The 16,294-nt window shown below is 36.4% G+C and overlaps 1 protein-coding gene across 1 annotated transcript; it reads right to left on the bottom strand.

The window, feature by feature from the left end:
• Nucleotides 1–5,358: 5,358 nt before the first annotated feature.
• On the bottom strand, nucleotides 5,359–14,552 carry tulp1a (TUB like protein 1a). The gene is made up of 13 exons (XM_071203305.1): nucleotides 14,538–14,552; nucleotides 12,404–12,536; nucleotides 12,162–12,278; nucleotides 11,901–12,029; nucleotides 9,153–9,278; nucleotides 8,823–8,987; nucleotides 8,651–8,733; nucleotides 8,382–8,546; nucleotides 7,918–8,030; nucleotides 7,716–7,824; nucleotides 7,470–7,568; nucleotides 6,948–7,119; nucleotides 5,359–6,157 (listed from the first exon to the last, which is right to left on the bottom strand). The coding sequence occupies exons 1-13, from the start codon at nucleotides 14,550–14,552 to the stop codon at nucleotides 6,024–6,026; spliced, it is 1,560 nt and encodes a 519-aa protein (XP_071059406.1). The 3' UTR covers nucleotides 5,359–6,023.
• Nucleotides 14,553–16,294: the final 1,742 nt, after the last annotated feature.

Genomic DNA, 16,294 nt, shown 5'->3' with positions numbered 1-16,294 from the left:
GGAATACAGCTGGCAAGTAAAAAGAGACGAAAGTGCCACTTTAAGAGGATATTACCCCAAGTAATCTAATTGACCTCCGTGACATGGGTGAAGCTGTAAAACGTTCCCTCTGCATTTAACTCTCGCACAGCTTACAAAATGCATAACGGCTGAGAAACATAAAGTGCGTTCAAGGAGAGGAAGAAAGAGACCACATTGTACATTGGGAGGCCTGATGCATTCATGCTGCATGAAAACAATGAAGGGGAATCTGTCGGAGCAGCAGAATGCCTAATCCTTTCCAGATTTACCCATCAGCATCAAAATCTATTAATAGGCATCTTGGCGTGTCTCATTTACCAAGGACACATTGTTTGGTCGTACTGGTAGGCCGCTGCGTTTCAGAATATCGTTTCCACATGTTAATAGAAATGAGTTCTAATACTGCAGCCTCTCAGCCGTTACCTAAAATGAACAACAAGAACGTTTTCCTACAATATTCATATTGCCTTTATCAGTGTTGATGTACACAATTGTAGCTCTAACACACGGCCTCACATGAAGCCTGTCGCATTTACACTCACAGCCTTATGGAATTAAGACAGATCTGTGAACATTGTTCCCAGGTTACACAACATTGTTTCCCACACAGCCTTGGTGAAAATAGTAAAAAAAGTAAATAAATGGAAATATAATGTGTAATGCCTTTAAGTAGGCCTATTGCTGCTGCAGTAATACAAGGAGACAGATAAGGAGCCAACAGAAACGTTAACAGGTTATTCTGCTTGTTGAGACTAACCTGACAGACTGCATTCTGGTGTTCAGTCAAACCTGTTGACTGCCACTGATTTAACTATGCAGCTCCTCTGACTGTACCAATCCTTACATGTTCCAATCAGCCGAGACATTTAGCAGTCAAACAAAGTGTACCCGATCAAACAACAGACTGAGAACAGGTGTAGCCCGAGGTGCCTCTTCTTTAATTATAAAATTAGCTCGCATGCATCTCAAATCCTCACCTATGAATTATGTACTTAGTAAGACTTTGCACAGTATCATCACATTGGCACGAAAGAAAGAAGTAAAACATATAGCTTGATAGATTTTTTTTCCTGATCAGCATTTAACTAAAAAAGAAGGTTTGGTATTTCCTAAATATTCCATAATAGCAATGACGTTACACACATCCTTGTTGGTATGCAGGAGTGTGTAGCTCCAGGTCTGCATACACATGGCTTTTACTTTATTCATAATGTATCATACATTATTTGTCATTTGTTTGTCAACCAGGTAGTATTATATTGTAATAACTTCATGCAATGTATATTGTGTTCAAAAATAAAGTGTATGTAAATGCATGAAACAAGTTTTCTAATTTAAAACTGAATGCAAACAATGATACAAAATATAGGACATAACCGTAATGAGTGTCTTTATAAATGATCAACATGTAGTCAAAATGGAAATGTAAATCTCATCACTGCCAGATAAAAAAAAACAAGTAGTACATGTAGCTCAATTTGGTTCAAACAGATTAATAAGAAATCTGTTTAAAATTATTTTTGAAATGTTGTGTTTGTCTAATAAATGTGTGAGAACAGTTGTATTAACAGACAGCTTCCCTCCACTAAACTAAGCTGACAGAACAACAAATTACCTTTAGGATGCAGAGGTCCAAAGCACACTGAAGTTGTGTATTCCTCCAAATCGTTCTTGTTTGAGTCTCTCTCTGAGCCTGTAGGTAAAACTGTTGGATTCCTCTGGAGGAACAAGGCTGGAGGCTTTGGATGATCCAGGTATGAACTGTGCGAGAAAGAAAACAAACATATTCCCTGCTGTCAAAAGAGACGCGTTGTGTTTCTTTTTAGTAATTTTTAGTCAATGAGCGGGGCTACCGGTGGAAATCTGATTTCACAGAGCCTGTCAAAGATATCCCCGCACACTGGGAAAGTCAAACACAATAGAGTATGAATCTGCAAATGTTTTCTTCCCTCCCAACGCAGGGAGCTCCGCGGAAAAATGTAAAAAATGACAATGATCTGAAAACTTCACCGAGACAAGCGGCGTGAAAAAACTCACCCAGAAAAAAGCCTCTAAAGTGAAAGAGGGAACATTTGTACAAAACTTACCTTTTTTATTCTGCCAGGCTACTGGTTCTTCTCAATGAGAGCAGCTGGTCACTTTAGATAGTTTGTTATATTTTGGCGCCTTGTTGTTTTCCGTAATATTTCTCAGAGGTTTGACAGTATAAGTGGAATGTTAAGTATGACTTTGGTATGAAATCAACGCACTACACTGGAAAACGAAGGGGGAGGGAAAGACAGACTTGCAAGGAGGAGCCACCGGTGCGCGTCAATCAACAGGCCGGGGGGGCGGGGACTTCACTGCAGGCCCCGCCCCCCACAACCCTGCAGAGCGGCAGCTTCCTGCCCTCAAAACAAACTGCAAGCCTCATGTATGGTGGCTAATATACCGTATATCACTGCTGGGTTTAGGGATAAATAAATGCATAAATTAACATTGGCAGTGTTGCAAAAAATCATGAATTTGATATGTTACAGTGTTGGAAGTAAATACTGTTAAAAGTTAAAGTCAAGCACTAAAATGTTTTAATTACATTAAATTAGTCATACAATTATCGATAACGCGGAATGACGTGTTTCTGAATAATACATATTTTATCACCAGATTATATTATGTTTATCCGACTTTTATATTGTGTTAGCTGTAAATTAGCGCTTCCATAGCGTTGTATTTGTCAGATAGTTTACAGATATCTTCACTGTCAACCTTTACATTTGAGCTCTTTTAGTTCCGTTTTATCTTTTATTTTGATATGTTTATATTTTATAATTGTTTGTTTTCTACTCTTTTTGTATTTGTAATTATGTGCAATACTTTGTTTTACAAGCTGCAACGAAAAAAAATCCCAATTTGCGATCAATCAAGTATATCTTATCTTATTATGTTATTTTATTATATGAATATATACTTATGATGCATCATGTGTACTTTAATGTGAAAGGTAATGGTAAAGATTGAGCTTATATATACATAAACAGACTGCTGTTAGTGACGCGTCCTAAACCCCGGAAGTAAGCTGCGCATGGGTTCCTTCGACAAAAAAGCAATGCAATTTCTCCATAGGATTTTGGAAAATAGCTCGAAATAAGGTCTGTGGTTGACACACATTTAAGAGACGGATCACGTTTTCTTCAGTCGGATAATCTCCACATGTCTACCCTACTTTCATAATTTTCTAATCATAAATCTAATCGATAGATTTATGATCGATAGGTTTATGATTATAAAATTATAAAAGTAGGGTAGACATGTGGAGATTATCCGACTCTTAAACGTGTGTCAACCACAGACCTTATTTCGAGCTAGTTTCCAAAAATCCTATGGAGAAATCTCATTGCTTTTTTGTCGAAGGAACCATGGAAGGAACCCATGCGCAGATTACTTCCGGGTTTTAGGACGCATCACTGTGGCACTCTATACTTAATGGTAATGCTCAAAACAAATGCTAAAGGTTTACGTGGAGTGTGTAAATTAGTTTAAAAGACATGTAATAAATAAGAGTTAAGTGCTTTGCTGTAGCGATGGAGTATTCAGACTCAGCAGCATTTTTAAGATTGCTGAAATATTTTAATAATAAATAACAATGAAAGAGATGATTCATCACAAAGATGATTCACTTACATTACATACACTGTAATGACAAGTATTTTATTCACTGCCTGACTTCTATGACTGATAGACTGTTTTTTGTTTAGAGCCCTTGTGTGTTCCCATACGTATATTTTCAATCACTGTGTCCATACGACTCAATACTGAGTGCATTGCAGGTTAATTAAATGGTATCTACATTTTAAATAAATTGTATTTTTTTATATAATTACACACTTAAACATGGTTTTGCTTTTTGAAACATCAAATCAAATCTGAAGTTGGATTAATAATAGTTTAAAAATACTTTTAAAAAAAATCACCAGCTAATCAGATATTGTCAAACTGCTCTCCTTAAGTACCACACTTTACATAAAAATAGATAACTGTTAACACTGAATGATATAAAAGGAAATATGTGCTTTTGTTTTTTCTCTTAAGGCTAATTCAAAGGGAACATATATTCTATCTATCTAGAATATGTACATCACTATAAACAAAATAGACCTTGAATCCAGCAACAGCTCCTTCTGTTGGTCAACAGCGTGGTTGCAGCTGTTAAGCAGAATTCCAATATTAAAGCAGAGCTGCTGCTTATGGCAGCTACACCCTGCCACTACGCATCCGACAGTCTGATTCCATAACAACATTCAAAACCCAACTCAAAACCCACCTGTTCAAACTGGCATTTTCTTTATAATCTGTACCCCGTGTCCTTTTGTGTCCTTTTGTAGTCCATTTCCTGTTGTTTGTCTTGTCTTACCCCGGCTGATACTTCACTAAATCCACTTTTTTAATTTGTAAGGTAAAATTGTAAATGTAAATTGTAAATCTGTAACCCTGTAAGGTGTCCTTGGGTGTTATGAAAGGTGCCCCCCAAAATAAATGTATTATTATTATTATGCAGATGGTGTGACAACAAATCACTCATTCATGCACTAATTGTATCAGTGTCTAAGTATGACTACAGAAATCTTGGCAGTTGTTGCACTGGAATTCACGTAACAGAAAAAAACAATGAGAGGAGAAAAACTCACCTTGCAGCATCTGTCGAGAAGAGCTGCCAGCTTTGCCAGTTTGGACAACTGCCTGAGCAGGTTCAGGCAGAATACACACTTCTCACGTACTCTTCAGGGCCTCGGCTCAAACTGGTTTTTCATTCAGAGTAAAGCTCTCCTCTCAACATGTCACACAACAACTGGAGAGCAGCGTGGGTGTCTCTCAGAACGGCAACTATAAGATATCCTACTGATTATCTGCCGGTTCACTGAAGAGGATACTGTCTGAAACACAATTTAAAACAGACTTCCTACATTTCATCAATGAGGGATTAGGCCCAAAATGACCTACATATATTTTTTGTAATATTTAAGAATTTTGGACACACTTACTAAATAAGAGATAAGGTTGACAGAAACATGTATTTGCACAACAGATGTTTACTTTGGGGAAGTTATTTAGTATAGTTTATTAAATGTATTTTGTATAAAAACACTTATCTCATACAAGGAGAAGAGATGACCATGATCTGCAGTCCTTGCAGGAACACACAACCATCAATGTAACAAATGCAAATTGTACACATACAAGTTCAAAAGTTCACATACTTTAATTAATAAATATGATAATAACACAGCTAGAAATGCTAAAAAGAAAAGGCAGTGTTCAGAAATAAATACATTTTACAAAATGATAGAACCAAAAGAAAATGATCCTGCAGGAGCTCAGATCATCTGAGAACCACAGAGAAATATGAATATGTTGTCAAAACGTCACATTGTACATATATCAAGACATTCCTATTCCAAAAATCGACACCTCTGTATATGTTACTCTAACAACGTCTGGAATGTAAAAGTCCCTGAACATATTTTTTCTCTCAAAGAAGTCTTGCCGTTATGATTTAGTACCCGTTTTCGTTCAAATAAAAGTACTTCCCTTATTCTTTTTAACGTTATTTTTGCGAGAATAACAATGTTTGCATATCACAGTCACATCTGACACAAGACATTTTTGACCTATCATTATTTTAAACATACAGAACAACAAAGCCCGAACAACATTGACGTCTTATAATGATGCAAATATCCGTCATCATTGTGTGATTCACAGAAATACTTATCCACTGAAAAAAACTAAAAAGAACAAGACTCTCCTGTGCCATGCAGTGCCAGGTTACAGGATCATATCAGACCAAGTTGTGTTTCTCACTCCTGGAGGAAGTCACACACCATTAAAAAGGCAACAACCAGGAGCAGGTATTGTCACTTTAGACTTAGAGGAACTGTCATTCGTTATTGTCGCCTATCGCAGGAAGATGTGGGCGTGTTGCGTACTGGTTTATGCGTGAGTAGGAACTGGGCATCCTACTGTTACTCGCAGGCGATTTTGCCATCAAAGCTGGAGAGTGCGATAGCAAAGGCCTGCAAGGCACACATCGGGTAGTTGTAGTCCAGCGTGAAAATGTCATCAGCTATTCGACCAAACTGCATCACGATGTAGTCAACTGAAAGAGGCAGGAGGATTGTTCAAAGTTAGTTGGTAAATATTTAATTATGAATGTTAATTATTTGTATTTAAAACATCATCGCATCATTTCAGGATTTCAGGAATGTCAGCCTCATATTGAAGTAGACTCAGTAGGTTTCATCCTCTGGGGAAAATAAATAACATGGCAACCCTCCAACTGTTGTTAAGGTGATTCAGTCCAAAGTGGTGGACTGATATCCATAAAGCCATGAGATAATAATACAGTACAAGACATGATGTCATACGTTGTGTTATTTTAGTAGTTATGTCATAAGTAGATCACACTTTATTTTTGTGATCAGCTATTAAACTAATACAGGAGGTTTGGTGTTTTTAAATTGGCATAAATACCTATGATGTAATAGAACATAGTTTAACTTTGCTTTGTAATCTAAAACTTCATCTAAGAAATATCCAAACATTGTTCAAATAAGACATGTTAGTGAATCATTGAATGAGTCCCTAATAAACGTATTTTAATTGTTTGACGCCTGTCTCTATTATGAGATATCAAATTGTTTGAGAATTGCCATTCAAGTTATTCTTATAGATACATTTCATTATTCTCAGACAAAACTCAGGAGAAAGTACATCCAAATGAACCATCTTTGTCTTTTTACGAGATTTTACATGTAAATGTTTGTTGGGACTTGACAGTAAACTGCTTTGTGTTTCTTTGACTAGTAACTTCATTGTAAAGGTCCGGAGTGTTTGTTTGTTTCATACATATTTAGTTTGAAAAGGTAGCAGTAGATGCGAGTACTCACGGTCTTTGCTATGGACTATCTGGAAGTTCTTGATGGAGGCCTGGGTGACCCTGCCGTTGAAGTTGAGCACATGGGACGAACTATCTTCATTCCACACAGGCGTCTTGTTTTGAAGTTCAATCAGATTGTCCATGCGCCTATTCTGGTGCCTTATCAACAAGCCGTCAAGTTCCTGCAAGGAATTATCCAAACACAAATAAGGAAAAAAATGCTGACAAAGGGTAATCACGTTTTACATGTTGGCCTTGTGTTGCTCTAATTATTTAATTATCATGAATACTGTGTGCAGTTTCGATACAGTGTGAAAACATTATGCATAGAAGCAGGGGATTCTGGGAGGGCTGACTTTGCTAATAGGCCATCAGATTATTTTACGCACATGATGTTTAACAACCAAGGTTAAACACGCAAACTTGATAAATATAAAATGAAACTGGTGGTCTATATGGTATTTTATTTTTTTGCTGTATTTTTTTATTTACCACTAAAATTAAAAAAATTGAGTTTAAAATGTAAAGTTACACTTCTTGGTCGGAGAGGCACTCGGTCGTTGTTTTTGTCCATCCCCGGAATGACAACCGTCATTCTTCTGGGTCCTTTCATCCCTAAGACATTTGTTTCCTGGTGCCGGAAATAAAAACAGACAAAATTAAGATCAAATCAAATGTACTTTAACACATGAAATTCAATGTATGGAAAGCTTTCGAAAATATATTATGGATTGATGCATACTGTTGATAGATCATTTTTTGTCCAAGAGTGACTTACATAAACGATGCCAGCCATCTCCTGCCGCGCATTAGACATGTCTGGAAGAGCTCTGTCTGGATTCAGAGCGTTGTCAAAGACAGTGAACTTAGTCCCCATTAGGTTAGACCTGGACAATATATATTACATAATTAATAACTCACAGTAAAATAAAAACTTGGATGATATATTGCTCCTTTTGAGGAAGGAATGATTATTGTACCTCAGCTTTCCAACAAAATTGTCTCCACCTCTCGATAAATCTGTGGAATCGATGGAGATGAGGTAATTTGAGGTTGCACATTTCTTCCTTTTCCTCCCAACCAGCAGGAATGTCTATAAAGAACAAACAAATCAAATAGTCCTTTTATCAAATCAAATTAACTTTTATTTATATAGCACATTTATAAACGATTTTTGGTCGAGCCAAAGTGCTGTACATATAATAAAAATAGCCTACAGTGGAGAGACTTTACAGCAAATACAACAGCACAGATTGTTCAGAATATCAGTATGAGAAAAAACGACACCCTCTGTCCTTAGATCCTTTTAGATATTAAGAAAGTGAGAACTCACTTCATAAAATTATACATAAAGACTACTCCTATATTTTGACTTTTACTCTGCTAGCAAAGTTAGATCCCAAAGACCTGAACGATAAGACTGTGATGAAGAGAAATCCCTGACCTTCTTCTCGTTGTCAAGGTGAAAGTAATACAGAGGGTAGAAGCCCTTGTCCATCCCTCTTTGGTCCCGAGTCACTCTGCATTTCACCGTCACGCCCTGCGGAGCCGGCTCTATCACAAACTTCTCCAAGTTGTCAAACTCAATCTCTGGTGAAGGAGCTCTGTCCTGATGAAGAAGCATTCAAATATTCTGAAATTTCTGAAATTTAAAATGATGCTATGTTGGCTTGTCTTATTTTATTAATGAGTGTAATTTGAGATTTAAGATACCTTTTTCTTCTTCCCTTTGCCCTTTTTCTTCTTTGATTTCTCTTCTTTTTCTGAGTCAGAATCATCACTCTGTTCTGCCTTTGCTGAAATGTACAACAACAAATATTACATTCTTGTTCTTTAGTTTATTCTTTAGTCACTCAAAGTACAATTAAGGTGCTGGTTAACTTGCCTTTTTTCTTTGTCTTCTTGTCTTTGTCTTTATCTTTGTCTTTGTCCTTGTCTTTGTCCTTGTCTAATGATGTTTGGAAGAGGGATGTTGCGCTGGCGCTGGATTTCTTCTTAGATTTGGTTGACTTTGTCTCCTCTTCACTCTCATCACTGTCGGATTTGGCAGCTGCTCAGAGGATTGATATAAAGATTATCAATGAATTTCATAATTTGTAAAAACTCTCACAGACAGATTGTTTTCTAAAATAGAGTCAACATCAGCATTAAGATGGAAGCTAAGATGCAGTTTGATGGATGGATAAAATGCCAAATTCCGTTGCAATAAAACTACCTTTCTTCTTGCTTTTTGAGTCTTTGTCTCCGTTTATCTGGAACATTGATGCTGGTTCTTTCTTCTTGTCCTTCTCCTTCTCCTTTGACTTGGATTTTTTTTCTTTTCCATCAGGATCTTTTTCCTCTGAGACATGACAATAATGTAACAATTTAGAAAATGTTATCCGTCCTTGAATGGAATACCAAACTGGAGAGTCATCTGAGCACACACTGAGAATGTAATCTGTTTTCTTTTATTGCCAGAGGCAAATCATGTAAATCACATTCCTTTGTGTACTAGACAGTGGGAAAACAAATCCAAACTGCAATTCAACCAGCAAGCAAGGACTTTTGACTGGAACCTTTTGCATATATCTGCTTGGAATTCACATTTTTAGCATACTGCGCAGAACACAAGAAATCGAGGCAAGGGATGCCACATTTTTCACACAAAACAAGTAGCAAATATCTATTGTACTCAAAACCTTAAATACATTCTGCATACTGTCGATACTCACAATACAAATGTGTGTTATACAATACCGAATCCACCCCAACATGAACTTATATATTTAGCTGTCGACAGAATAAAGAAATTAACTCCAGGGATCGAATTTAGGTAAGCGTCTGAGTATTGTGCTAATTGTGGTTAGACACTGGTCTAATGTTGTCTGGTTGGTGAAACTTTAGGAAGTCGAGGTGGGACATTTCTTTACCCTTTGTCATGTGAATACATATTGTGTAGATTTGAGACCATTTGTTTATATTTTATCCGTTATAAATACATAAGTTAGGAAGATGCAAATATCAAATAACTCCAACTTACATTTTCAACCTGCAGTCTTTAGTAAGCCTAATGTAGTCCAATATCGACTCCTATTTTAGCTTTGTATTGGTCGCATACATCATATCTGGTCCTGGTAAATGCTCCATTATGTAGTTGCCTAAACAAAAGCTCTGATGTTGTCAAATAAATTAAATACTACGAAAGGTTTGAATTATATCAAGAAAACTAATTTCTAAAACTTAGGAAAAAGTAATGAATTGTTATTTTGTAATTGTTATTAAAATGTTGTTAACTGTTTGACAACATGTGAAATGTTGATTGAACTTAAACTCTATCATCAAGTTTGGATCAAGTTTTGTAAATGTGGAGGAAACAATCTTCTTAAACAATATTTCAACTTACTCACCTTAAATACATTGAGAAGTATCATAATTTTGAATTAGACAACAGAAATAAATATGTTGCCATAGCTACCATAAAGTATTCTATTAATATAATGCACTCCATTATCACTCTCCCAGTAAACAGATGTAAAAGCCATGCTCGGTTGGATGCTACTCAATCGGATGCTATTGGTACCTGTTCATGTGGATAGTTATGTAAATTGTAAATCCCTGTAATGATGCTGTATGATGTCCTTTTTGTTGTTCTGTTTATGTTTCATGTGGAACCTACTTGAGCAGGTCTCCCTTGAAAAAGAGATCAATGATCTCAATGGGATACACCTGGGTAAATAAAGGTTTGAAATGAAAATGAAACAGAGCACCTGGCTGCCCTTTACTCTACAGGAGGAGCACAGAGCCACACACACAAGTTGGAGCAGGTTTCCCTGACATGACTGATGGTTGATCTGAGGTGGAGGAAGGTTAAGTTCAGCTCAGAGGCAAACTCTCTGAAGGCGATCCAAGCAAAGTAATCGAAAAGAGCAACAACACTCTGGGCTATATCTGACAGAGAGTCAGTGTTGAAGTGATAATCAAGAAACATCTCTACACAGATAATCTCTTGTCATAGCTCAAGTTAAGTGAATGAGGAGCTAACCATGTCTAAAGTTGTGCCTCCCCACACTGTTAATGAAACAAACTCTCAACCCAAACGAATACTTAGTGATATACAGTAAGTCCTGACAAAGGCAAAGAACCAAAGAACCTGAAGCAGTGAATGGATATGTTAGGACTAGACTGGTCATGCTAGCTGCTCTGTTAACCATCTCTGTACTTTAGGGTGTAAGCATGCTAACATTAGCTAATTAGCACCAAACACGAAGCACACAAAAGACTAATGGGGATTTTGCAGATGTTTGGTCATGAAAATTGAAAGTTAAAGAATTGCCAGATTATTTACCATGATGTAAACATCGACATCTGTATCAAATTAAATGGCATTTAGCCAATAGTTAACATTTGACTCCAAACTATAAATATCAATCTAATGGGGGTGCAACAGGAAAGGTCAGGCTAAGTCATAATTATACTCTGGGGACCAAGGAAATCTGGACTAAATATCATTGCATGTTATCCAGTTGATATTTTCGTCAGGGCCAAAGTGATGGCCAATGTCTTAGTTATTCCTCGTTAATCAGTTGTTATACTTAAACTAATTGTGAATGAGCTGGTCGGTTTGTAAAGACAAAATATAAGCTTCTAACATCATGTTCTCCAGACTTCGTGCAAAGTAAAAGTGTTGCAACATGTCACAGAGAAGTCTGTCCACACATCATTTTTAACTTAATTTAAATTAGATCTAAAAGGGAAATTGTAAGGATTTTAATGTTGCTAAATGAACTTTAAAGGTTGATTTCTTGAGGAAAACCTCACTTGACTGCTGTGATTTAGCCTCTGCCACCAAGTGAGTCAGTGTGCACGTGCTTGTGATTACACAATCAAATCATTTAATCTTCTCAACAACATTAGTCTGGTCTCATAACAGTTGTTTAGGTCCCACTGTTAATTCCCTAATAAAACAGTTTTCCTGCCATACCTTTTGATTTAGATTTCTTTTCTTTGGCAGTGGTTGAAGACGGAGAACTGTCTTTTGTTGTCTTTTTCTTAGTCTTCTTTTTGGAGGTGTCTTCATCATCGTCATCATCGTCGTTATCGGTGCCTGAACCTGCAGACATGGAAAAAGTAGCGTATTATTATAATCATTTTCCAAAATTTGATTTATGAGTTTAATTGTATAGTATTTTTTTTAAGTTAGGTCTTTAAGGTTTTTAGACTCCTGGTTTTAACATTGACGTACCTTTTTTCTTTTTTGGAGCACTTTTGGATTTCTTTTTTGGCTCTTTCTCCTTTTCTTTTCCCTTTTCTGGTTCTTCTTGATCTTTTTCTGGTTTCTTTTTCTTCACCTTCTTTCCATCTATAATGTTGATACAAAAACACAGCAGTGTGACCAATGTGGACGACCAATGTGGATGTCCAATGTGGATGACCACAGTGTTCGGTTTGTCTGCTAGAAATGCTTAAAATATCTTAGTTCCTTACTTTGGATGGCAGGAATTTCCTCTTCGGATCCATCTTCATTTTTTTTTGTCTTTGTTTTTTTGGGCTTGGCTTCTTTTGCAATGGGCTTGGCTTCTGATGTGCTGTTGGTTTCCTCTTTCTTCTTTTTTGGCTTCTATTGATTTTCTTTAAAAAGGTACAAAACGGATTAGTAGAGATTAGCTTGAGCAAATTGGAAGGACAGGAGAGAAGAGAAAACATGACAAGGACTGAACACAATAATAGATGGGAGACAAAGAAATATAGGATAACTAAAAATAGCACTTAAGGACCTTTATCATTTATAAACACTCACCATTAAAAGTCAGATGTGAAAGGTAGCGAGGGGCAGAAAGAAAAAAAGAACAATTAAGTTGTAACTACTTCTACAGCTGTTATTAATATTGGTCTAGTATATAATAAACATTATTTATGCTCATTGGTTTGCATACAATGTCTAAGTAAGTCATGCTCGCAGTCATGCTGTTTCAAATGAAAAGAATAGTTTAATTTCTTGTAAAGCTGTATTTTAAGTTAGTGAAAGAGAATGTAATGATTACTATTATTTAGAAATTTATTTTGTTACACAAAAAGGTTACAAAACAAGTGTATGCAACTCGCTCAAGCTTCTTCCGGAGTACTGAGAAACACTAAATACATTACACAATCACTCTTTACATCATACAGGATGGCAAGTCAATTAATTTAAAGAATCCCTGTAAATACATTTCATGGAATTACCTTTTTCTCTTCTGATTTTCTTTATATAAAATACAGTGGATTTGGTCATTAATGCTTGAATGAAATCAATATTTTCAGTTCTTCTTTCATCACCTGCATTATATGCTGTCATCTTCTTAAGGTATAGTACGACCAACAGTCCCATTCACGTGCCTTTGTCTATGTATTACTATGTATATCATACAATAGTAAAATATATCCCTGTTTCAATGAATAGAAAGGGAACCAAGATGTGTTTCACAGCATTTCACACATGTGATGACTAAACCATTGATAGGCACAGCGTGTCCAGCCCAAGTCACAGAGAAGGAGGTCAGTGTGATTGCCGAGACAATAAAGGTAATCCTATTAGAGGCAGATCCTGCATTGATGGAAGTCTATTTTAGTTCCTTGACAATCTACAACTCACAATTATAGTAGCAGATTTGACTTTTGTAATATTGTGATTCATTGTTATGAAAAGTGATTAAATGCCATATAACACTCCACCCATTTCAGAAAATAATATGTTTCTATTGAACTGTCGCCATTTTATTTTTAATTACAGTCCTTTACACAAAACTTTAAAATAGAAATAGATGTTTCATGTCTGTACTTAACACAATCGCACTGAGGCGGTTTTTAATGAATGTGTCTAAAACAATACTGTACTAATGTGAGGCATCATTATGTAGCTCTGAAGGAGCCAACACATATGTTGCATGATTATTGCAATTCCCTGAGAGGATTTAGATTAGTATGAAATTATGATCCAATAATCACCCTTAGTGTTGACCTAGTTTTGGCATTTGGTGATAATTAGATTACTTGTTGACACATATGGTAATGCTCAAAGTAAAAGAGTAGGAATTAAAGAAGAAAATGGCATAATGAAAGTACTGCCATTGCATATGGTTTGGACGTCGCCACAGTAAGCGGTGAGCTGGATTACTGACAGCCTTCAATCCCTTGTGCGTGCTTTTGCAGATGCACTGCTCGGCCAATGAGTGTCACACAAACATGTACATTTATATTCCAAAATGCATCTTAATGTCAGATATGAATGCAATCCATGCTGGAGTGCCTAGAGATGCTTTCCAGTTTTGAATTCCCTTCTGAATTCTGCCTTGCCTTATTCCTCTACTGTCATTTGTATATAGAGCAGTTACCTCACATGTGGGTCAGAGATAAACTAAAGTAAACACAAGGGGGGAAATGATTGAAGGATATCCCATGAATGCAGTGGGTCACAACTTTGCATACACAGTCCAACTGTAATATTGTTGCATGACAACAGCAACAACATTATTTAACTCTTATTAAATGGACTTCCATCCCTTAGGCCTCTCTCCAGTTACCACATCATATTTTAAAGTAAATTAAAAAAAGTCTGCCAAACCACAACCCCACCCTTTACCTTCTCTGCAGACATGGTGTGGCTTCTGCCTTCAGCTCTACCACTGCTTCTTGTTAGAGGTTAGAAAATAAAAAAGCAGGCCTCTCAGCGGAGATAATGAAAGAGTGAGAAAGCCCTGTACTCAGACTCCATCAGCAGAAAGTTGTTAATAGGATTTATGTGTGAAGCCATCTGCTCTGTAGAAACACGTCAACGGGAGAAACCAACAAAGGCTCAGGAGGAGGGAGAAGACTTGTTTATCACGTGTGTCCACTGTCCACTATCCACAGACCAAACACTTGTTGTGTCTGGGGTACTCATGCAAGTCTCAGCAAAGATGTCATAAGGGGATGTTCCTTTTGTCTTTCCTTCACACCTACTGTTCTGTAGGTCAGACACTAGCAGTATCTAGAAATAAAGTCTTAGAGGTTTTATACAGTTTAAATGTTCAGTATTTATAAGTTGGAAAAGTGTTGTATGAAAAAGTTGAAATCTATATAAAATAAAAATCAAATAATTACCTGAAATAGGGCTGAAACCGAATCCTCATCCTCTTGACTCCTGGGGAAAAAACAGTTATTAACAGATTTTAATTGATGGTAATGAAACAATATGTAAGTTGCTATAATGTAACTGCATGATTTATTACAATATTGTCATTTTAGTGTCCACTAAATACATAATGTTCCCAAAGTAAGGCTTTTAGTTTTCTATACAGTATGAACCTTTGCACGTGTGATCTGGAATAGGGCCGTAATTTTTTTTTTTAAATATCAATGAACCTTTGTTTTAAAAATCATTTTCTTGTCTTCATTCAAGAATTGTTCGTTTGGACATAAAATATAACATTAAAGCTGCCATTTTCATATTGCTCATTTTATTATACTGCCAGTCGAAACCAAATAGTATTTACTATAATAACCCTTTGAACACAAAATACTCATGGAATGATTACTTTATTAGGAATACCTATTGCTGTATATTCCATACTCTCACATATCTGCGTATAAACATATATTTGTACAGTTTTTTAAAAAACATTTATCTTTGGCTTTCTATTTGTCATACATTTGTTTTGTTTTTAAAAACACCTCATCTAACCATATAAGAATGTATAATACAAAATAATTAAATATAGCCTCCATTTTTTACCCACAAAGAAAGTATTATAGCCCAATGAGCAGTGCAGGCCTTAGGTCTACCTGACAGCAACACAAAGATTTCCCATAATACTTACTGGTTTAGCGGCTCTTGGCTAGTGCCAGCGGAAAGAGGGCGTGGGAAAGCAGTGATTAATACTCAGTGAAACACATGGTCTCAAATAGGTTAGTAATGGTAGGGACGAGGAGGATAATTTATCCAACATTTAGACGGCCTCATATAAAATGCTAGGATAACATATACATTTGCAAAGTTTGTTTCTTGGTTATGCTGACATACCTGTCCCGTGTCCAGGCCTCTTTCACAATGTGATTGTGGAGAGGCATGGCTGATGTGTTAAGATGTTACAGCACATCCAGCCTTTGGTCTTAATAGGAAACATTAGAAAGAGAGTGTACTGACAGAAAATATCCAATGCAATGTATAGGAACATTTATATCATGAATTAACACAAGCTCTCACCAAGGATGATGTGTTTTTTCTAGGCTGCAGTGTGATTGTCTCCATCCAGCTTGTGAATGGCGACAAGGCTCCATACACATCCTGTAGCCCACAGAGGGGTCACGTGACCCGGCTTCTAAGAGGATTTTTAACAAAGCAACAGGTTTCCCAATCAA

This window comes from Pseudochaenichthys georgianus, chromosome 5, assembly GCF_902827115.2.
Source record: "Pseudochaenichthys georgianus chromosome 5, fPseGeo1.2, whole genome shotgun sequence".
Lineage (NCBI taxonomy): Eukaryota > Metazoa > Chordata > Actinopteri > Perciformes > Channichthyidae > Pseudochaenichthys > Pseudochaenichthys georgianus.
The sequence above is the reverse complement of the archived record's forward strand: the minus strand, read 5'-3'. Positions and strand labels throughout refer to the sequence as shown.

Excerpts from the sequence above, each read along its gene's own strand:
- tulp1a (XM_071203305.1), bottom strand. Across the intron at positions 12,030-12,161 it reads TGCTCCAAAAAAGAAAAAAG|GTTCAGGCACCGATAACGAC; the intron begins GTACGTCAATGT and ends CCATGTCTGCAG. Across the intron at positions 7,120-7,469 it reads TGCCTCTCCGACCAAGAAGT|GAACTTGACGGCTTGTTGAT; the intron begins GTAACTTTACAT and ends AATTCCTTGCAG.